This window comes from Bubalus bubalis, chromosome 13 (assembly GCF_019923935.1).
Source record: "Bubalus bubalis isolate 160015118507 breed Murrah chromosome 13, NDDB_SH_1, whole genome shotgun sequence".
Lineage (NCBI taxonomy): Eukaryota > Metazoa > Chordata > Mammalia > Artiodactyla > Bovidae > Bubalus > Bubalus bubalis.
Genome location: NC_059169.1, coordinates 13,885,724 through 13,909,923, shown reverse-complemented (window position 1 = coordinate 13,909,923; position 24,200 = coordinate 13,885,724). Strand labels below are relative to the sequence as shown.

Sequence of the window (24,200 nt, the reverse complement as noted above, 5' to 3'; positions counted from 1 at the left end):
TGCTTTTCCTCTTGGACAATTTTACTCAATAGTTTTTAGTCATTAGTGGTTAACTATGTACTTTCTAATAATTTTAGGCTTTCACTGCTTGATTTTTCAGCTTTATATCCTTGATTCCTGTGTTTACAGTTATGGAATCAGCAAGTTTATTCTGTTTTCTACCTTTCCCCTTATATTTACCAGTAGCAATATTTTATCTTTGTCAGAATAGGTACTGTTTTCATACTACACTATTACCCTGTCCCTCACTTTTTAGTTTCAGTGTTCACACAAACATATTCAATGCCCAAAAGGCAGTTGTTCTGCCCAGGAATCTTCAGTCAGTTCTTCGCCCAAAGAAATTCCTCAGAAAGTGTTCTTGGAAGCAATATCCCCTGAATTTTTGGATGTTTAACATCTTTGTAGCTGTATATTCATATCTTCTTGAATGACAATTTTTCTTTCCTTGAATATCTTATAAGTAGAGCTTCATTGTTTCTTGACATTGAATTTGTTTTTGAGAAGTCTAACACCAATCTGATTTTCTTTCATTATAATCTTCTTAAATAAATCCATAAATAATTAATTCCCTTTATTTCCTATAAAGTTCAATAGTCTATGTTTCCATTTTGACCATTCATGGTCAACTGTACCAAGTTACACAGTGCATCTTTTAATTTGTGGATTTGTATCTTCATTTCAGAAAATTTTCTAATTGTAGTCTTAAGCACTTATTCTGTCCATTGGTTTTATTTTTCCATTTTGTGACTCTAGTATAGGTATGTTGGATTTCCTTTTCCTGCCTGTACTTTATCATTTTCTCTTGAATCCTGTTTCTTTTTTTTTTTTCTCCGCATTTATTATTTCTATCTGTCTTCTACTGTGCTTCCTATAGGGTCAGTTCTCCTTTGTGCCACTTATTATTTTAGTTTTTACTTCAGAAATGCTTTTATCTTTACTTTGTATATCTTCACAAAGTTCTTCCAGTTCTAGCCCAACTTAAACCACTTGAACAAAGACCTTCTCTAACCTAAATATTCTATCCTAACGTCCTCCTTTTGAGACACTAACAAGAGTCTATCAAGGTTGCTCTCCTTCACTGCAGCCAGTCTACTAAACTCAGCTTTGCCTGTGCAACAGTTTCTCTGCTGAGTTCTTGTTGAGGAGCTGACAGTCTATATCAACCTCTTCCTTCCCACTTGGTTTTATTTAAATACATTTCTCTAGCCCATTGTACGTTTTTCTTCTGGCAATGGGAAATACTGAAAAAAATTTTTAGAAGAAAAGTGACTAGATCAAATTTCTTAATTTCCTCAAATATCTTTCCAATCACCTATCAAGATGACTGGCAATTGAAAAATTCAGAATTCTTATTAAATTGTTCCGAAATGAGCTGTAAACCAGGGCACAAATTCTGGTTCCATCTTGTACAAATCCTGTGACCCAGAATAAATCACTGGATTTCAGTTTATACATTAGGATATTTACAACAGCTACAATATATAAAACATCTTAAAAACTACATACTGCTAAATACAGACTGTTTTATAAAGGGAAGTCACGCTCATTCATGTCCAACTCTTTGTGATCTCATGGACTGTAGCCTACCAGGCTCTTCCGTCCATGGGATTTTCCAAGCAAAAATACTGGAGTGGGTTGCCATTTCCTTTTCCAGGAGATCTTCCCTGACCCAGGGATTGAACCCGGGTCTCCCGCATTGCAGGCAGACGCTTTACCATGTGAGCCACCAGGGAAGTTGTTATAGGTAAACTAAATATTCAAAAGTTTTCAATTCAACAAATATCTCTGGTGGAATGCTCTGTGCCAGATACTATGGCCATTCAAACCTCTAGGTTCAGAGTTTTCTGATTTACTCATTTCCCCTAACTTTCATTTCCATTCTACTTTAGCAGCTAGCTTTAGCTGTCATCCTGTGATTATGTCATCAAAAGTGGTCTATCTTTGAAACCATCCCATTTGAAAGTGAAAGTTGCCTAGCCTGCCAGGCTCCTCTGTCCATGGAATTCTCCAGGCAAGAATACTGGAGTGAGTAGCCATTCCCTTCTCCAGGGGATCTTCCCAACCCAGGGATCAAACCCAGGTCTCCCGTGTTGTAGGCAGATTCTTTACCATCAGAGCCACCAGGGAAGCTCAAGAATCCCATTTGGTCTTTCCAATTATCTCTTTTACTCCCACAATATCACCTCTTAAACCTCATGAAACTCTTCAGCCTCTGGAATTAAAATCACACAGAGCAAAGCTTTGATGACCAGGAACAACCATTTTGGACTCTTAACTGAGCAAAAAATAAATTGGATTATGTGATGCCACTGATACACTGGCATTCCTTTCTTTCCCCTTCTTTCCCAATCTCTCTTCCTTATTGTAAGTGGCATTATTCAAACAAAAACAGAAATGCTTTTAAAAAATGCATTTTGCTTGAAGAATGGTGAAAGCAACTAGGAAAATTACAGAAAGGAGTAATACTTAGTTTTAAAGGATAAGCAAGAATTTGTTAGGTGGTCAGTGAAGCAAAGAATATCCCAGGTAGGGATGATGTGTTGTGGCTTCTACCACTTGGTCTCCAATGAACCGTGCATCTACTTCATTATCATCATTGTAGTTCTTCGTCATCATCAAAACAGCCTGTATTTACTAAGAGCTTACTCTGTCTTAGTGTGACAGACACTGTTAACTGGCTAACCTATCATCATCTCTAGCCCATTTCTCCTCTTATTGCCTCAATTACTAGAAAAGTAAAAGACGCTTGCTCCTTGGAAGAAAAGATATGACCAACCTAGACAACATATTAAAAAGCATAGACATTACTTTGCCAACAAAGGTCTGCCTAATCAAAGCTATGATTTTTCCAGTAGTCATGTATGGATGTGAGATTTGGATTATAAAGAAATCTGAGCGCCTAAGAACTGATGCTTTTGAACTGTGGTGTTGAAGAAGACTCTTGAGAGTCCCTTGGACTGCAAGGAGATCCAACCAGTCCATCCTAAAGGAGATCAATCCTGAATATTCATTGGAAGGACTGATGCTGAAGCTGAAACTCCCAATACTTTGGCCACCTGATGCAAAGAACTGACTCACTGGAAAAAATCCTGATGCTGGGAAAAACTGAAGGCGAGAGGAGACGGGGACGACAGAGGATGAGATGCTTGGATGGCATCACTGACTCAATGGACATGAGTTTGAGTAAGCTCCAGGAGTTGGTGATGGACAGGGAAGCCTGGCGTGCTGCAGTTCATGGGTTCGCAAAGAGTCAGACCCGACTAAGCAACTGAATAGAACGGCGCTTTACTAGTTCCCTCGTAGCTAGAAAGAACCACATTACAAAATTTTGGCCAATGAGACAGAAGTCAAAGTTGGCTGAAGTGTTCTAGGAAAGCTTTAGTCAAGATGAACATGGTTAATCTTCCTACCTCTTTCTGCTTTAAATATAGATAAGCAGTCTGGAACTGTGGCAACCTTTTTGCAACCAGAAAAGAGAAAAAAAAAAAAAAAAACATGTCTGTGGCAACCTACTTTGAGACTTCTTTTTAATGTGAGAAAAGTGAACTCCTACTGTTTAAGGCCCTGTGTGCCTGGCATTATATTACTTAAAGCCAAATTAAGTCCTATGTAATAAAGCCAGGCAGTGTTCTCAAGCACTCCCTAAGTATTTACACAATTAGGATCATTTAGAGTCTTGAGGTAGGTAATTTAAGAGACCATTTAGCAGAATCTTATCAAATTTGTGATCAACTGTATACTATATGCTATAGGATTCTAGTAACATTCCAGTGGTTTAAATTTTTCTCAATCTTCACAAGCTTTTAAGCAAAACTTTTATAGGAAACAGAAGATTTATCTCATAGCCTTTATTCTCTATTTTGTGAAGAAAACCATATAGCATGGGCAGAAAATTTGGAGTATGTAAGGTTAATTAGACAGTAAGTAGGATCTATGTCAGGAAAGATTGGCTAGAATAACAAACTGTATGCTATATAAAGCAGACAATATAAAAATGGAACAACCTGAACTGTTTTAATAATCAAAAAGTACAAGCTAATATTTTTTGTATGAAAATTAAAGACCCAAAGTCTAAAATACAGTGTTATTAGTGTAGTAAATTTCTTTAAAAAAGGAATTCAAACTAACCTTTTGATTTTCCTGTATTTCCTCCCTCATAAGCTGATTTACAGCAATTCTGGTCAGATATCTGGGAACACAAAGAGATACAATTCATTCTTCCTTAAATGTTTAGGACTCAACTATGATTCAATGCAAGATAATACTCTGGATGAGGAACTAAAACTCTAAAGGCATTATAACTGAGAAGCACACATTTCCATACAGCCTATTTGATGGATGCCACAATGGCTTTCACTTGACAAGGTATTTGATTCATGTGGAACAGAGACTGTAAAAATGTTCATGCACACCCACTGCATGCATTATATACTATCAGGGCTTCTTTACTACTAGGTATTTATTTTTCAAGTATTCTTGATTGAAAATGTTGTTTTGTGTTGTTTTGCCCATAGGGAGAAATTCTGTATGAAATTACCACTGTCATTATATGTGCTGCTGCAAATAAGAAATTTTAGAATATTTTTACATAAAGAATTTTGGTTAACCTGAGATCTAGACCAGAGTATATAAGTTCTAAAATACTGATAATATTGACTTCATATATTTACTCTTGAAGAGCTTATAACTCCTTTATAATTTAAAAACAGCACAAATGTTTTTCAAATAAGTCTATTGATTATATTTATTTGACCTAATAATGCCTAAGAATGCTTAGTTATATGTCTGCCAATCTTATGCATAGAAGAAAGATTTAAAAGTTAAAAGACTGTTAATTAAAGTTTACATTAAGTAAAACTCAAACAGAAAGGGTATCTTAAAACAATCCATAATAAGTGTGTATTATTTCCTAAAATTTGGCAGCATTTGAGATAAAACTACAACTAAAAATTTGATAATGCAAACTTTTTCATTCATTTATCAAGTATTTCATTTCAATGAACATTTCCTGGTTGTCTACAGAGTGACTTTTTTTTTTTTTTAAAGAAAAACGAAAACCTTTTATTAAGTCTGAACATAAATAGAGGCAAGATTTTTAGTCTTGGGGATTAATTATGGTTGCGCCATTGATGGGGTCTGGAGGAAACCAATGCAATCTGTTTCATCCTCAGACTGAGGAAGCATCCACAAGTTCATGGAGCAATGAATCATCAGAGTAACTGGAGAGATGTGATCAAGAGTTCCATTTTGTAGTATGTAACAACATGCATGCACAAGACAATATTTTGCTCTAGTTTAAAAAAAACCCAATATACAGAATACAGACCCTCATTCTACAAACACTATAGATACCAGAATTAACTGGCATCATTAAGTTGAATGAAATCAGCCATTTTTATAAAATTTATTTAATGGAAAGAGTTCTGGCTATCATCCAATCAATAACCTTTAATATACCTGGCTTTTATGGGGAAGTTCTGTGAAATGTCTTTCATTAATTTTATGGCATCATAAACTGGAGTGGACATTATTTGAGAAGCTGCTTGAAAACTAAGATCTGGAAGGAAAAAAAAATCATTAAAGAAACTGACATGTTAGACCATGTAATTTAAATAACCCTTCTTGCCATGTATTCATATATAGAAACATTAAAAAACACTCATACTTACCATTATTCACAACTTTTAAATGAAATGGAAAGCTATCACTTCTATCCAATTAAGATAAGTTTTACACTTACCTTTACTGATAAAATCTGAGATAGTGTAAATAACAAGTAAATGAATATAATATTATCAGAGTCCATTACCAGCTTTTGCTTTTCTCTAAACTGTTCCATACCTAGATGACTCAAATTGTTATTTAAGTCTTTCACTTTGCCTCTCAAATCCAGATTCTCATATTTAACTGTCTTCTTGGTTTTATCACTTGGATACTTCAAAAGCAACACGTTCAGTAACAAATTTGTGATATTCCTGCCCAACTTTGCCCAGATCTGGTCCTCTTTGGTCTTCTCTTTACAACAAATCCACCACTGTCCATCCAGCTGGGTAAACCATGAATCCAGCAGTTGTTCCTGGTGTCTCTTCTCCCTCACACTCCATTTCCAACACTCACAAAGGTCTTTGATACTCTCTCTAAATAACCCACCCTCAAATTTATTCCAACCCTTCATCAGACCTCTATTCAATCACCCCTTCTTGAAGAAGCCTCCTTTTTCTGTTACCCCTTCTCTGCCCCTATCTCACCACTCAGATCTTCCTGACATATGCTTTTCTTAATCTTTTGTTCCTTTATTCTGCAGCAGTTGTGATAGTGATTTTTAAACTGGTTTTTAAAATTGTTTACGTTTATCCACATCCTTTGAAGAAATGTGATGTCTGTTTTAGCTCTTTTTACCTTTGGAATATGTGTTTTCCAAAGTGTCAGTTGCAACCCATTAGTCAGTAGTGAAATCAGATTAATGGGTAATGCGAAGGTTTTTTTAATCAAATGAAACAGGGTATAATAAAAGAAAGTTTTATCAGAATTAATAAAATGTAGTATTGGGCTTCCCTGATAGCTCAGTTGGTAAAGAATCCGCCTGCAATGTAGGAGACCCCGGTTTGATTCCTGGGTAGGGAAGATCCGCTGGAGAAGGGATAGGCTTCCCACTCCAGTATCCTTGGGCTTCCCTTGTGGCTCAGCTGGTAAAGAATCCGTCCACAATGAGGGAGACCTGGGTTCTATCTCTGGGTTGGGAAGATCCCCTGGAGAAGGGAAAGGCTACCCTCTCCAGTATTCTGGCCTGGAAAATTTCAAGGACTGTATAGTCCATGGGGTCGCAAAGAGTCAGACACAACTGAGTGGCTTTCACTTTCAGTAAACATATATGGGGCTTCCCTGGTGGCTCAGATGGTAAAGAATCTGCCTGCAATGCAGGAGACCTGGGTTCGATCCCTGGGTTGGGAAGATCTCCGGGAGAAGGGAATGGCTATCTAATCCAGTATTCTTGCCTGGAAAATCCCATGGACAGAGGAACCTAGTCAGCTACAGTCCATAGGGTAGCAGAGTCGGACACGACTGAGCGACTAACACACATATACACACACACAGTAAACATACATATCTATAGTGAAGTTTTTTTTTTAAGTGTATCTATGTATTAACGCATTATACATTTGTTGTATGGTCTTGATGTAAAATATATTTCCTACTCCAGGTGTCAGCCAAAAATTATAAAGCCATGGTTATAGGGACATTACTGATTGCTAGCAGAAATTCAATAAATATTTGTTAAATCAATCAAAAAAGGAAAAGAAAAGGTCTTGATCACTTCCCTTCTCCTGAATCTATTTCCTTGGCTTCTGTGACATGCTCTTCCATCTCTCATCATCATTCCATTGTGTCTGCTTGTCCAACATAAATGAGCAGACTCTCCCTTGTGCACTAATCTGGTTACTCTGCACTTTCAGTTAGCACCTCCACCTTCAAAAAACCTCTATGCTAACATTTTCCACTTTTAAAATCTTCTCCTTTCAGTATAAGGACTTTGTATTCACCCCACCACTGGAACTGGTCATCTGGATATGTCACAATTACTTTAAGTCAATTTTTTAAACGCCAGTCTGATTATTTCTGAGCCCTGTATTCAACCCCAAGCATGTTTTATATTCTCTCTACAGAGGCTCCAAGCTGGAAATTTTAAAGTCATCTTTGAGTCTTTTAATCTCCTGAATATTTGCTAAATCCAGCCTGCCCATCTATGTCTTTACCACAGCAAAGGTTCTGTCTCTCACTATACTAATTCAATGATGTCTTAACTAGACTTCCTATTTCTAGTCCATTCAAATATACCTTACACAGACATTACGGAGGTTAATTAAAACTAAGCTAACTATGCATGTTCTCTGTTTACCAGTCTTTAAAAGCACTCTATTACTTACACTTTTCTAAATTATGGGTCCCTTGGAGAACACTTTGGGTTTCCCTGGTGGAAAGCAACAGTCTACTTTCTCCTCCAAAATGTTCTCCACCATGCCCTCCTTCAGGGGATCTTCCCAACCCAGGGACTGAACCCAGGTCTCCCGTATCGCAGGTGGATTCTTTACTGTCTGAGCCACCACCACCAACAGTGTGCATCCTTGTGCAATCACGTCCATGGGGTTGCAGAGAGTCAGACACGACTAAGCATGCACATTGGTGGTGGTGGTGGTGGCTCAGACATTAAAGAATCCACCTGCAACATGGGAGACATGGGTTCAATCTCTGGGTTGGGAAGATCCCCTGAAGGAAGGCATGGCGGAGAACATTTTGGAGAAGAAAGTAGACTGTTGCCTGTCTACAGCTGGAAGAGTTGGAGAGTCATGGAAAGTGGCTGAATATGGGTATGTTGGTTTCTTTGGGGAGGGGTGAGGAAAATACTCTAAAACTGATTGTGTGTGCTGTGCTAAGTTGCTTCAGTCATGTCTGACTCTGTGTGACCCTATGGATTGTAGCCTTCCAGACTCCTCTGTCCATGGGATTCTCCAGGCAAGAGTACTAAAGTGGGTTGCCATGCCCTTCTCCAAGGGATCTTCCCAGCTCAGGGATCAAACCCGCAGCTTCTGCACCTCCTGTACTGCAGGTGGTTCCTTTATCACTGGGCTACCAGGGAAGCCCTAAAACTGAGTATGGTGACAGTTAAAAATCTCTAAAAATATACTACACTTAATTCTACTCTTTAAATGGTGAACTGTATAATGCATCAAGTATATTTCAATTGGCTGTTGTATTAAAAGAAGTTGATGAGATATAATAAAAGTTATGGATTCCACAGAAAAAGGACATCACTATGACCCACCAAAAAGGACATCACTATGACCCACTAGAAATTATAAATAAAATAGAAAATTAAAAACTGAAAAGGAATTACAGTTTAATCCAAACTAAATTTTGGTCTCAAAATACCTGCTTATAGGATGTCAGTACAGAAACTATTTTGAGGTCATAATGAAATATGCAATGGTCTCTAAAGATGAAAATTTTAAAGAGAAGAAAACTAAGATTTAGTTCTGATTTCTCTTAACTTACTAATCAGCATTTTTAACCAGTGCTATAGATACCCTGAAACATAGTTTAATATTTGAGATGAACATACAAGATAACTCATACATACTTTAAAAATGATTAGGTAATATCAGATAACTGCACATCATATAATTTTAAATCTTACAGAGATAAAATATAACTTACTTGATAAATAACATTTAAATTAAATTTTATGTCCACAAAAAGTAATGCATATTAGTCACATAATTAGTAATTATTGCCTAAGAAATAATTTACATCATGTTATATAAAAGCATATTTAATAAAACAGAGATCAGTTACCAATATGCTATTTTAACATAGACTGAAATACTGTACCTTGTAGCTCCCAGACTTTCAAAGGCATCATTTCTTTATTACTCTCAATCAGGTATTTTTGGAATGTTGTCAGATTATCTCTAAGATCTGAATATCTTTCTCTGTATTAGAATATTAAGTAATGTTAATTATCATCACATATTATAAACCACTATTATACAAGCAGTATATTTTTGAAATTATCTCTTCCTAATACTTAAACACAAACTAATGGTTCAAGATAATAATAATGATGCAGCTATAGTGACAGAATTTAAAAATACAGAAGGAGACATGCATGTCTTCTTTTTTTCAATGTATAAAACAAAACAAAATATGGAGATATATGCTGTCATTTGTTAACATTACCTATAAGGTATCCAAGGGTGAGGACAGAATTATTAGTTTTTATGTTATACACTTTTTCTTTAACACTTTATAAATTTCAAGTCTTGCTTTTATAATTAAAAACAAACATTATTTTATAAAGACATCAATGTGTCCCATAAAATTTTAGCTTATTTCTGAAAAGTTCCATCTTTGAAACTTATAAAGAAAACTTAAATAAGATAATTTTGCCCAATTAAACATATCTACATATTCTTATAATTTGCTGATCATGATGATTCATTGGATCATGGAAAAAGCAAGAGAGTTTCAGAAAAACACCTACTTCTGCTTTATTGACCATGCCAAAGCCTTTGACTGTGTGGATCACAATAAACTGTGGAAAATTCTGAAAGAGATGGGAATACCAGACCACCTGACTTGTATCCTGAGAAATCTGTATTCAGTTCGAGAAGCAACAGTTAGAACTGGACATGGAACAACAGACTGGTTCCAAATCAGGAAAGAAGTACGTCAAGGCTATATATTTGCACCCTGATTATTTAACTTATATGCAGAATACATCATGCGAAATGTTGGGTTGGATGAAGCACAAGCTAGAATCAAGATTGCCGGGAGAAATGTCAACAACCTCAGATATGCAGATGACACCACCCTTATGGCAGAAAGCAAAGAAGAACTAAAGAGCCTCTTGATGAAAATGAAAGAGGAAAGTGAAAAAGTTGATGTAAAACTCAATATTCAGAAAACTAAGATCATGGCATCTGGTCCCACAACTTCATGGCAAATAGATGGGGAAACAGTGGAAACAGTGACAGACTTTATTTTTGGGGGCTCCAAAATCACTGCAGATGGTGACTACAGCCATGAAATTAAAAGACGCTTACTCCTTGGAAGGAAAGTTATGACCAACCTAAATAGCATATTAAAAAGCAGAGACATTACTTTGCCAACAAAGGTCCATCTAGTCAAGGCTACGGTTTTTCCAGTAATCACGTATGGATGTGAGAGTTGGACTATAAAGAAAGCTGAGCACCGAAGAATTGATGCTTTTGAACTGTGGTATAGGAGAAGACTCTTGAAGAGTCCCTTGGACAGCAAGAGATTCTACCAGTCCATCCTAAAGGAAATCAGTCCTGAATATTCATTGGAAGGACTGATGCTGAAGCTGAAACTCCAATACTTTGGCCACTTGATGAGAAGAACTGACTCTTTTGAAAAGACCATGATGCTGGGAAAGATTGAAGGCATGCGGAGAAGGGGATAACAAAGGATGAAATGGTTGGATGGCATCACTGACTCAATGGACATGGGTTTGGGTTTGGGTGGACTCCGGGAGTTGATGATGGACAGGGAGGCCTGGCGTGCTGCAGTTCATGGGGGCACAAAGAGTCGGACATGACTGAGCAACTGAACTGAACTGAGGTATTCTTAAAGACTGACAAATAATAATGCAGAAGAATGGCATTTTACCATACATGTAATAAAAATTATCATCTTATTCTCCAATCTCTCATGAACTCAACACATAGTACCACTTCCTATTATTAGAGAGAATTCTTTTCAAAAAAGTTTATCTAGCTATTGGCACAATTTATAAATAAATTTTGTATTTTCAACAGTAAGGAGAAATGAGTATTTTAAAGTGAGAGAAAAACTAAATGTACAGAACATGCATACATAAATGGAGTCATCTTATAGTTAACTGTAATACATGTACTGCAATGTTCTATGTTGAAATTTTATTCCAATGTGGGACTACATTTTAAAAACTAATCAAGACTGCTCTTACAGTGAAAAAGCAATAGAACTTCTTTGAAAAGAGGTTCATTATGAATTTACCACTCCTTTCACAATATTTTGTTACAGAGTAATATTAAGTTTGTAAGAGCTGTTGTGTTGCTTTTCATCTTTAATCATAAGCTTAATGATAATTTTCACTGGTAAAATTATGTATGTAATCCAGGCAAAAAGACATTATTCATACAATACCTCAAAGCAAAAGCTTTTTGCTTAAATCAATTATGTAAAACCTGGGTACTTCCTCTCCAAAAAAACTAATATCCCAGGGTTCCAAAGGCTTTTTGGAATACAAGCAATTTATTCCCATAAATAGTTATGTTTAAGAAAGTATGGATTCTACAATGTGAGACATAGCTGGAAATGGAATAAAAATGTTATCTACTAAATAAAAACCTTCCTTAAATCCATTTTACAAGAAGCATTAACAGATTACAAGCATAGAATTGTCCAGCAAACTACAGAAATGTAATTCAGTCATCTGTATAAAGCAATATAATGTCCAAAAATGTTGCCCTTGCTCTGTACAATTGTCTCCTCACAGAACTGATGTAAGTATCCTTTATACATATTTGTAATATTAAATAAGAACTAAAGATATTAATAAAAATGGTTCTTTATTTTTAATTAATTTTGCCTTTATAATGGAATCACAAACTTGCCCTTCTTGTTAGTAAGAAAAACCACACATAAAACTAAAATTCCCATCTGTTAACATTCAGAGAGCACTCACCATCCTATTCCTTGTCTTCATTCAATGATGCAGGAAAAGCAAAGCAGGAGAAGTTTACTTTTGGAAAGGTTACTTATATGTGTATATAAAATGAAGACCAGAAGTTAAAAGGTATTTAATATGGCAATCTTGCGACAGAAATTTAGGGAAATAAATATTTTCTCTTTTAAGACATAAAAGTGCTGATTTTTTTATGCTAAAAAGGCAATAAAAACTATGAATTGTGTAACCCATCAGAAAAGATTCTACAGGTTTTTTTTTTTTAGTTTTTGCCAGAGATAACTCTGATCATTTTCAATTTCCATTATCTCTAATCATACTCATTATCCTGTGGAATTAGTGATTATTTTTCAATTTTGAGCTTTTTTGCATTAACCCTGTGTTACTTTTGTAATAAAAACAGTAATATGTACATTCAGAATGTGAAACATATGCCAACACAACATATTGAATCTATTTCTTTAAAAACAAGTTTAATAGTATAGTAATAGTTTCATTTCTATTCAGACTTACTTTAATTTCCCAAAAAGAAATCCTTGAACTTCATTTGTTTCAGTAACATCTTCTGCAGTAGTATTAGCCACAGCTATATTTTGGAAACAAAAACATAAAATGAACATATTTCAGACTGGAAGAGGAATATGTGATAAAAAATTAGAACTCAAAATCAAATTGCATTTTTTTTACCTTCTCTTTCATGGATCAGTCTAATGATACAAGAGTGTGCTCTCTTAGTAAACAAGCTTGACTACTAAATACTTTACAACCAGCTATATGCTCTATAGATCATCTTGTAGTCAAGCTTTATTTTATACTAGAGTGATAAACCAAGAGACTGATCCAGACTTGCCCAAAGTGTCCAAGTCTCCAGCAGAGGCATGGGTTGGCCTCTGAAGGGTGGGGCGCACTGAGTGTAGCAGTGCATGCATGGGACCTTTTGAAGGAGGTCACCATTATCTTCATTACCTTCACCATAGTTTGGTCACAGGTAAATAACAAGGGTGTTTATTGGAAGGACTGATGGTGAAGCTGAAACTCCAATACTTTGGCCACCTCACGTGAAGAGCTGACTCACTGGAAAAGACCCTGATGCTGAGAGGGATTCGGGGCAGGAGGAAAAGGGGAAAACAGAGGATGAGATGGCTGGATTGCATCACCAACTCGATGGATATGAGTTTGGGTGAACTCTGGGAGTTGGTGATGGACAGGGAATCCTGGCGTGCTGTGATTCATGGGATCGCAAAGAGTTGGACATGACTGAGCACTGAACTGAACTGAAATAACAAGAAGGGAACACAGCCCCACCCATCAACAGAAAATTGGATTAAAGATTTACTGAACAAGGCTCCACCCATCAGAACAAGACCCAGTTTCCACCTCAGTCAGTCTCTCCCATCAGGAAGCTTCCATAAGCCTCTTACCCTTCTCCATCAGAGCAGACAGACTGAAAACTACAAGCACAGAAAACTAACCAATCTGATCACATGGACCAGAGCCTTGTCTAACTCAAGGAAATTATGAGCCATGCCATTTAGGGCCACCCAAGATGAACAGGTCATAGTGGAGAGTTCTGACAAAATGTGGTCCACTGGAGAAGGGAATGGCAAACCACTTCAGTAGTCTTGCCTCGAGAACCCCATGAACAGTATGAAAAGGCAAAAAAATAGGACACTGAAAGATGAACTCCCCAGGTCAGTAGATGCCTAATATGCTACTGGCGAACAGTGGAGAAATAACTTCACAAAGAATGAAGAGACAGAGCCAAGGCAAAAACACCACCCAGTTGTGAATGTGTCTGGTGACAGAAGTCAAGTCTGATACTATAAAGGGCAATACTGCATAGGAACCTGGAATGTTAGGTCCATGAATCAGGACAAATTGGAAGTGGTCAAACAGGAGATGGCAAGAATGAACATTGACATTTTAGGAAGCAGCGAACTAAAATGGACTGGAATAGATGAATTTAACTGAGTTCAGTTCAGTTCATTTGCTCAGTCATGTCCAACTTTTTGTGACCCCATGAACCGTAGCACGCCAGGCCTCCCTGTCCTTCACCAACTCCTGGAGTCCACCCAAACCCATGTCCATTGAGTCGGTGATGCCATCCAACCATCTTATCTTCTGTCATCCCCTTCTCCTCCTGCTCTCAATCTTTCCCAGCATCAGAGTCTTTTCAAATGAGTCAGCTCTTTGCATCAGATGGCCAAAGTTTTGGAGTTTCAGCTTCAACGTCAGTCCTTCCAAAGAAAACCCAGGACTCATCTCCTTTAAGATGGACTGGTTGGATCTCCTTGCAGTCCAGGGGCTCTCAAGAGTCTTCTCGAACACCACAGTTCAAAAGCATCAGCTCTTTGGTGCTCAGCTTTCTTTATAGTCCAACTCTAACACGCACACACAACTGCTTGAAAAACCATAGCCTTGACTAGATGGACCTTTGTTGGCAAAGTAATGTCTCTGCTTTTTAATACGCTGTCTAGGTTGGTCATAACTTTCCTTCCAAGGAGTAAGCGTCTTTAATTTCATGGCTGCAATCACCATCTGCAGTGATTTTGGAGCCCAGAAAACTACAGTCACTGTTTCCCCATCTATTTGCCATGAACTGACGAGACCAGATGCCATGATCTTAGTTTTCTGAATGTTGAGCTTTAAGCCAACTTTTTCACTCTCCTCTTTCACTTTCATCAAGAGGTCTTCAGTTCTTCTTCAATTTCTGCCATAAGGGTGGTGTTATCTGCATATCTGAGGTTATTGATATTTCTCCTGGCAATCTTGATTCCAGCTTGTGCTTCCTCCAGCCCAGCATTTCTCATGATGTACTCTGCATATGAGTTAAATAAGCAGGGTGACAATATATAGCCTTGGCGTACTCCTTTTCCTATTTGGAACCAGTCTGTTGTTTCATGTCCAGTTCTGTTGTTTCCTGACCTGCATACAGGTTTCTCAAGAGGCAGGTCAGGTGGTCTGGTATTCCCATCTCTTTCAGAATTTTCCACAGTATACTGTGATCCCCACAGTCAAAGGCTTTGGCATAGTAAATAAAGCAGAAATAGATGTTTTTCTGGAACTCTCTTCCTTTTTCCATAATCCAGCAGATGTTGGCAACTTGATCTCTGGTTCCCCTGCCTCTTCTAAATCCAGCTTGAACATTTGGAAATTCACTGTTCATGTATTGCTGAAGCCTGGCTTGGAGAATTTGAGCATCACTTTACTAGCGTGTGAGATGAGTGCAATTGTGCGGTAGTTTGAGCATTCTTTGGCATTGCCTTTCTTTGTGTTGGAATGAAAACCAACCTTTTCCAGTCCTGTAGCCACTGCTGAGTTTTCCAAATTTGCTGGCACATTGCATGCAGCACTTTCACAGCATCATCTTTCAGGATTTGAAATAGCTCAACTGGAATTCCATCTCCTCCACTAGCTTTTTTCGTAGTTATACTTCCTAAGGCCCACTTGACTTCACATTCCAGGATGTCTGGCTCTAGGTAAGTGATCACACCATCTTGACTGTCTGGGCCATGAAGTTTTCTTTTGTATAGTTCTTCAGTGTATTGTTGCCACCTCTTAATAACTCAGATTAACATTGTATCTACTACTGTGGGCAAGAATGCCTTTGAAGAAATGGAGTAGCCATTATAGTCAACAAAAGAGTCCAAAATGCAGTACTTGGATGCAATCTCAAAAATGACAGAATGGTCTCTGTTCATTTCCAAGGCAAGCCATTCAATATCACGGTAATCCAAGTCTATGCAGATGACACCACCTTTAAGGCAGAAAGTGAAGAAGAACTAAAGAGCCTCTTGATCAAAGTGAAAGAGGAGAGTGAAAAAGTTGGCTTAAAGCTAAACATTCAGAAAACTAAGATCATGGCTTCTCGCAGAAGCACCTCACGGCAAATAGATGGGTAAAGAGTGGAAACAGCAGATTTAATTTTTTCAGGCTCTAAAATCACAGCAGATGATGACTGCAGCCATGAAATTAAAAGATGCTTACTCTGTGGAAGGACAGTTATGAACAACCTAGACAGCATATTCAAAAGCAGAGACATTACTTTGCCAACAAAGGTCCCTCTAGTCAAGGCTATGGTTTTTCAAGTAGTCGTGTATGCATGTGAGAGTTGGACATTAAAGAAGGCTGAGCGCCAAAGAATTGATGCTTTTGAACTGAGGTGTTGGAGAAGACTCTTGAGAGTCCCTTGGACTACAAGGAGATCCAACCAGTCCATCTTAAAGGAGATCAGTCCTGAGTGTTCATTGAAAGACTGATGTTGAAGCTGAAACTCCAGTTCTTTGGCTACCTGATGCAAAGAGCTGACTCATTTGAAAAAACCCTAATGCTGGGAAAGATTGGAGGTGGGAGGAGAAGGGGACGAAAGAGGATGAGATGGTTGGATGGCATCACCGACTCAGTGGACATGAGTTTGAGTAAACTCTGGGAGTTGATGATGGACAGGGAGGCCTGGCGTGCTGCGGTCTGTGGGGTCACAAAGAGTCAGACATGACTGGGTGACTGAATTGGACTGAACTGATATTCTGACCAGTAATGCTGAAGAAGCTGAAGCTGAACGGTTCTATGAAGACCTACAAGACCTTCTAGAACTAACAACCAAAAAAGATGTCCTTTTCATTATAGCAGACTGGAATGCAAAAGTAGGAAGTCAAGAAACAGCTGGAGTAACAGGCAAATTTGGCCTTAGGGTACAGAAAGAAGCAGGGCAAAGGCTAACAGAGTTTTGCCAAGAGAACGCACTGGTCATAGCAAACACCCTCTTCCAACAACACAAGAGAAGACTCTACACATGGACATCACCAGATGGTCAATACCAAAATCAGATCAATTATATTCTTTGTAGCCAAAGATGGAGAACTTCTATACAGTCAGCAAAAACAAGACCAGGAGCTGACTATGGCATTGACCATGAACTCCTTATTGCCAAATCCAGACTTAAACTGAAGAAAGTAGGGAAAACCACTAGACGATTCAGTTATGACTTAAATCAAATCCCTTACGATTATACAGCGTAAATGAAAAATAGATTCAAGGGATTAGATCTGATAGACAGAGTGCCTGAAGAACTATGGATGGAGGTTTGTGACGCTGAACAGCAGGCAGTGATCAAGACCATCTCCAGGAAACAGAAATGTCTAAAGGCAAAATGGTTGTCTGAAGAGGCCTTACAAACAGCTATAAAAAGAAGAGAAGCAAAAGGCAAAGAGAAAAGAAAAGATATATCCATTTGAATGCAGAGTTCCATAGAATAGCAAAGAGAGATAAGAAAGCCTTCCTCAGTGATCAATGCAAAGAAATAGAGGAAAACAATAGAATGGGAAAGACTAGAGATCTCTTCAAGAAAACCAGAGATACCAAGAGAACATTTCATGCAAAGATGGGCACAATAAAGGACAGAAATGGTAGGGACCTAACAGAAGCAGAAGATATTAAGAGGAGGTGGCAAGAAGAACAAAAATCTTCATGATCCAAATAAACACAATGGTGTGATCACTCATCTAGAGCCAGACATCCTGGGATGCAAAGTCAAGTGGGCTTTAGGAAGCATCACTACAAACAAAGCTAGTGGAGGTGACTGAATTCCAGTTTACCTATTTCAAATCCTAAAACATGATGTTGTGAAAATGCCGCACTCAATATGCCAGCACATTTGGAAAACTCAGCAGTGACCACAGGACTAGAAAAGGTCAGTTTTCATTCCAATCCCAAAGAAAGGCAATGCCAGAGAATGCTCAAACTACCGCACAATTGCACTCATCTCACACGCTAGTAAAGCAATGCTCAAAATTCTCCAAGTCAAACTGAACAGTATGTGAACCGTAAACTTCCAGATAGATGTTCAAGCTGGTTTTAGAAAAGGCAGAGGAACCACAGGTCAAATCCCAACATCTGTTGGATCACTGAAAAAGCGAGCGAGTTACAGAAAAACATTTACTTCTGCTTTATTGACTATTTCAAAGGCTTTGACTGTGTGGATCACAAAAGACTGTGGAAAATTCTGAAAGTGATGGGAATACCAGACCACCTGAGCTGCCTCTTGAGAAACCTGTATGCAGGTCAGGAAGCAGCAGTTAGAACTGGACATGGAACAACAGACTGGTTCCAAACAGGGAAAGGAGTATGTCAAGGCTGTATATTGTCACCCTGCTGATTTAACTTGTATGCAGAGTACATCATGAGAAATGCTGGACTGGATGAAACACAAGCTGGAAGCAAGATTTCTGTGAGAAATATCAATAACCTCAGATATGCAGATGACACCACCCTTATGGCAGAAAGTGAAGAAGACTAAAGAGCTTCTTGAGAGGAGAGTGAAAAAGTTGGCTTAAAACTCAACATTCAGAAAACTAAGATCATGGTCTGGTCCCATTACTTCATGGCAAATAGATGGGGAAAGAGTGGAAAGTGACACTTTATTTTTGGGGGCTCCAAAATCACTGCAGAAGGTGACTGCAGCCATGCAATTAAAAGATGCTTACTCCTTGGAAGAAAAGTTATGACCAAGCTAGATAGTATATTAAAAAGCAGAGACATTACTTTGCCAACAAAGGTTCACCTAGTCAAAGCTATGGTTTTTCCCGTAGTCATGTATGGATGTGAGAGTTGGACTATAAGGAAAGCTGAGCATTGAAGAATTGATGCTTTTGAACTGTGGTGTTGGAGAAGACTCTTGAGAGTCCCTTGGACTGCAATGAGATCCAACCAGTCCATCCTAAAGGAAATCCGTCCTGAATATTCATTTGAAGGACTGATGCTGAAGCTGAAACTCCAATCCTTTGGCCACCTGATTCGAAGAACTGACTCTCTGGAAAAGACCCTGATGCTGGGAAAGATTGAAGGCACGATGAGAGAGGGACGACAGAGGAGAAGATGGTTGGAGAGCATCACTGACTCAATGGACATGAGTTTGAGTAAACTCCAGGAGTTGGTGAGGGACAGAGAGGCCTGGTGTGCTGCAGTCCATGGGGTCGCAAAGTGTCAGACTCTAATGAGCAATTGAACTAGAGTGAACTGATAAACCAAGAAGTCTGCAAGAAACCCTGGGCTTACTCTTATGCCAACAAGAAATCTAAACCCTAAAACATACAGGAGTTTTCACATATTTCTGACACCTTCAGACATAATCATGAAACCTTTAGATTGACACCAAAACTCATGGTCTCAAAGGATAAAGATATATTTTATATTCATTTCCCTTCCCCTCTCCTTTACTTACCAAATTGTTATAGTATACAGTGTAGTAAGGGTGTATTTAAGGGTACTTCAGGTTGTAAGAATCTGTGACCTTTTACAGCAAGGGGCTATGTTTCATCAGAGGGCATAAAGTACACTTTTCCTTTCTTATTCGTCTGAGAGTCTGGACTTCTAAGACCACAACTAAAAACCCTGGAATGCTTTAATCAGGTAAACATTTACTGACTGCCTTCTATAATGCCCACTGCCTGCCAGATAGACACCATGAGGAGACATGCAAAAGACACAAACCTTACTGGGTGGTAAATGAGAGAGACAAACAGACAGCTTTAACAGACTGTTTAAAACTTTTCCAAAAGGAAGGACAAAATATATGGAATACAGAAAATGGAAAAATCCTCCTCTGACAGAGCAGGAACATAGGCAGCCATCTCAGAGGTACTGACTGAGACATATAATTCTTAAAAGATGAGCAGGCCTTAGACAAGTAAGAGGTGGAAGGAAGGTTTCAGGCAGAGGAACAGCATATGCTAAGGGATGAAAGTACTCCAGAGGTCATAAAGCCTTGGCACAGAGCAACACATGGACCCATCCAGGAAACAGAAAATTGTTCTGTACAGTAGTGCAGTGTTACAGGACCACAGGGTACAAATGAGAGGTCTGAGAGGCAGTAAGAAGGCCGAAAGAGGCCAAGCTGTGGAAAGCTCCATTGTGTTACAGGACTTTAATTTATGAGGAGGTTACAAGGAACCACTAGGGTTACTTAGTTATTTAGGTAACTAAGGGTTTTTAATTGGTAGAATCACAAAGTCAGAAGTTCTGATTGAACACAGGAAGTTCAATCAGAAAGTACTGTGGATTTAGAGAAGAGCTAACACCTATCCTGCTCAAACTCTTCCAGAAAATTGCAGAGGATGGTAAACTTCCAAACTCATTCTATGAGGCCACCATCACCCTAATACCAAAACCTGACAAAGATCCCACAAAAAAAGAAAACTACAGGCCAATATCACTGATGAACATAGATGCAAAAATCCTTAACAAAATTCTAGCAATCAGAATCCAACAACACATTAAAAAGATCATACACCATGACCAAGTGGGCTTTATCCCAGGGATGCAAGGATTCTTCAATATCCGCAAATCAATCAATGTAATACACCACATTAACAAATTGAAAAATAAAAACCATATGATCATCTCAATAGATGCAGAGAAAGCCTTTGACAAAATTCAACATCCATTTATGATAAAAACTCTCCAGAGAGCAGGAATAGAAGGAACATACCTCAACATAATCAAAGCTATATATGACAAACCCACAGCAAACATTATCCTCAATGGTGAAAAATTGAAAGCATTTCCTCTAAAGTCAGGAACAAGACAAGGGTGCCCACTTTCACCATTACTATTCAACATAGTTTTGGAAGTTTTGGCCACAGCAATCAGAGCAGAAAAAGAAATAAAAGGAATCCAAATCGGAAAAGAAGTAAAACTCTCACTATTTGCAGATGACATGATCCTCTATACATAGAAAACCCTAAAGACTCCACCAGAAAATTACTAGAACTAATCAATGACTATAGTAAAGTTGCAGGATATAAAATCAACACCCAGAAATCCCTTGCATTCCTATATACTAATAATGAGAAAACAGAAAAAGAAATTAAGGAAACAATTCCATTCACCATTGCAACGGAAAGAATAAAATACTTAGGAATATATCTACTTAAAGAAACTAAAGACCTATATATAGAAAACTATAAAACACTGGTGAAAGAAATCAAAGAGGACACTAACAGATGGAGAAATATACCATGTTCATGGATTGGAAGAATCAATATAGTGAAAATGAGTATACTACCCAAAGCAATCTATAGATTCAACGCAATCCCTAACAAGCTACCAACAGTATTCTTCACAGAGCTAGAACAAATAATTTCACAATTTGTATGGAAATACAAAAAACCTCGAATAGCCAAAGCGATCTTGAGAAAGAAGAATGGAACTGGAGGAATCAACCTACCTGACTTCAGGCTCTACTACAAAGCCACAGTTATCAAGACAGTATGGTACTGGCACAAAGACAGAAATATAGATCAATGGAACAAAATAGAAAGCCCAGAGATAAATCCACGCACATATGGACACCTTATCTTTGACAAAGGAGGCAAGAATATACAATGGATTAAAGACAATCTCTTTAACAAGTGGTGCTGGGAAAACTGGTCAACCACTTGTAAAAGAATGAAACTAGAACACTTTCTAACACCATACACAAAAATAAACTCAAAATGGATTAAAGATCTAAATGTAAGACCAGGAACTATAAAACTCCTAGAGGAGAACATAGGCAAAACACTCTCTGACATACATCACAGCAGGATCCTCTATGACCCACCTCCCAGAATATTGGAAATAAAAGCAAAAATAAACAAATGGGACCTAATTAACCTTAAAAGCTTCTGCACATCAAAGGAAACTATTAGCAAGGTGAAAAGGCAGCCTTCAGAATGGGAGAAGATAATAGCAAATGAAGCAACTGACAAACAACTAATCTCAAAAATATACAAGCAACTCCTACAGCTCAACTCCAGAAAAATAAATGACCCAATCAAAAAATGGGCCAAAGAACTAAATAGACATTTCTCCAAAGAAGACATACAGATGGCTAACAAACACATGAAAAGATGCTCAACATCACTCATTATCAGAGAAATGCAAATCAAAACCACTATGAGGTACCATTTCATGCCAGTCAGAATGGCTGCGATCCAAAAGTCTGCAAGCAATAAATGCTGGAGAGGGTGTGGAGAAAAGGGAACCCTCTTGCATTGTTGGTGGGAATGCAAACTAGTACAGCCACTATGGAGAACAGTGTGGAGATTCCTTAAAAAACTGGAAATAGAACTGCCTTATGATCCAGCAATCCCACTGCTGGGCATACACACTGAGGAAACCAGAAGGGAAAGAGACACGTGTACCCCAATGTTCATCGCAGCACTGTTTATAATAGCCAGGACATGGAAGCAACCTAGATGCCCATCAGCAGATGAATGGATAAGAAAGCTGTGGTACATATACACAATGGAGTATTACTCAGCCATTAAAAAGAATACATTTGAATCAGTTCTAATGAGGTGGATGAAACTGGAGCCTATTATACAGAGTGAAGTAAGCCAGAAAGAAAAACACCAATACAGTATACTAACGCATATATATGGAATTTAGAAAGATGGTAACAATAACCCTGTGTACGAGACAGCAAAAGAGACACTGATGTATAGAACAGTCTTATGGACTCTGTGAGAGAGGGAGAGGGTGGGAAGATTTGGGAGAATGGCATTGAAGCATGTAAAATATCATGTATGAACGAGTTGCCAGTCCAGGTTCGATGCATGATACTGGATGCTTGGGGCTGGTGCACTGGGATGACCCAGAGGGATGGTATGGGGAGGGAGGAGGGAGGAGGGTTCAGGATGGGGAACACATGTATACCTGTGGCGGATTCATTTTGATATTTGGCAAAACTAATACAATTATGTAAAGTTTAAAAAATAAAATTAAAAAAAAAAAAAAAAGAAAGTACTGTGGAGAACAGATGGATTATTCTCTTTTGGAGATGAGAGGATTAAGGGTCCTGAAGAGAAGGTCAGTTGGAAGACTGATAGTCATAAGCAAAGCGGGGAAAAAAGAAGTGAACTAAAGGAGTGGCAAGTAGAATGGAGAGAAGATATATTCCAAATATATGATAAAAGTTAACCTGCAGTTTGTAATATAGGTAATATATGTAATCACATGACTTTTTTTTAATTGTTTTATTGTTGAATATCACATGACTTTTTAAAGAAACTTCTACAAGCCCAAGGACAGTTAGAAAATGCCTATGTAAAGTTTAAAAATAAAATAAAAAAAAAAAAGAAAATGCCTATGTTACTACCATGACTGTTAAATAAGATGTGTGTGTGCATGTGCGTGTTGAGTCACTTCAGTCATGTCCGACTCTTTGCAATCCTATGGACTGCAGGCCGCCAGTCTCCTCTGTCCACAGGATTCTCCAGTCAAGAGTACTGGAGTGGGTTGTCATGCTCTCCTCCAGGGGATCTTCCTGACCCAGGGATTGAACCCAAGTCTCTTATGTCTCCTGTTCTGTCAGACAGATTCTTTACCAGTGGGAAGCACTAAACAAGACACTAAATTATAAAGCACTGTAGAGCAATATACAAGCTATATGGAAATATAAAAAATCTGGGTATTACTATTTCTGCTATACTTTTTCAGTAACCAGCAGGATTTCAATTGCAATAATACAGATGTTGATCTGTAGCACACTCAGTAGGAGGGAGTAGAGCTAAGCTGTAATCAGAGCAAGGCCTCCAGGACCAGAGCTTGAATAGAAAAACAAAGTGGAAGCAGAAGCAGCATCAGAGAGCATGTAACAGAATGAATTAGAAATTCTTAACCAAGAATCAGGTATAAATACATTTCCAATGAGCCAGGTAATAAAAGATTTCCATAAGAATCTGAAAAGTTCTTTACCGTTTTTAGGTCTCCAGATTCTTTCATCTAGAGCATGCATTCAGTACACAGAACACAGATACTGGATTGGTAGATTGCAGATCTAATCAATCTAATCAAATATTCACAGGACTTTCCCATCCCATTTCAAAACAAAAACACAACACAAAACTAACTTTATTAAAAATAAATACTTCAGACCAAGCTTTGTAAAGCAGTGCTTACCAGTGAGTTTCAG

General features: G+C 38.0%; 1 protein-coding gene across 3 annotated transcripts in view; it reads right to left on the bottom strand.

Moving 5' to 3' along the window:
- UGGT2 (UDP-glucose glycoprotein glucosyltransferase 2) overlaps positions 1 to 24,200 on the bottom strand; it is a 147,037-nt gene that overhangs the window by 97,376 nt on the left and 25,461 nt on the right. For all 3 annotated transcript variants that reach the window (XM_025262666.3, XM_006074284.4, XM_025262667.3), the window contains 4 exons: positions 12,761 to 12,833; positions 9,388 to 9,488; positions 5,458 to 5,557; positions 4,129 to 4,189 (listed from right to left, as the gene is read on the bottom strand). In XM_025262666.3, coding sequence (XP_025118451.2) covers positions 4,129 to 4,189; positions 5,458 to 5,557; positions 9,388 to 9,488; positions 12,761 to 12,833 — 335 coding nt within the window. The remainder of the gene's footprint in view (positions 1 to 4,128; positions 4,190 to 5,457; positions 5,558 to 9,387; positions 9,489 to 12,760; positions 12,834 to 24,200) is intronic.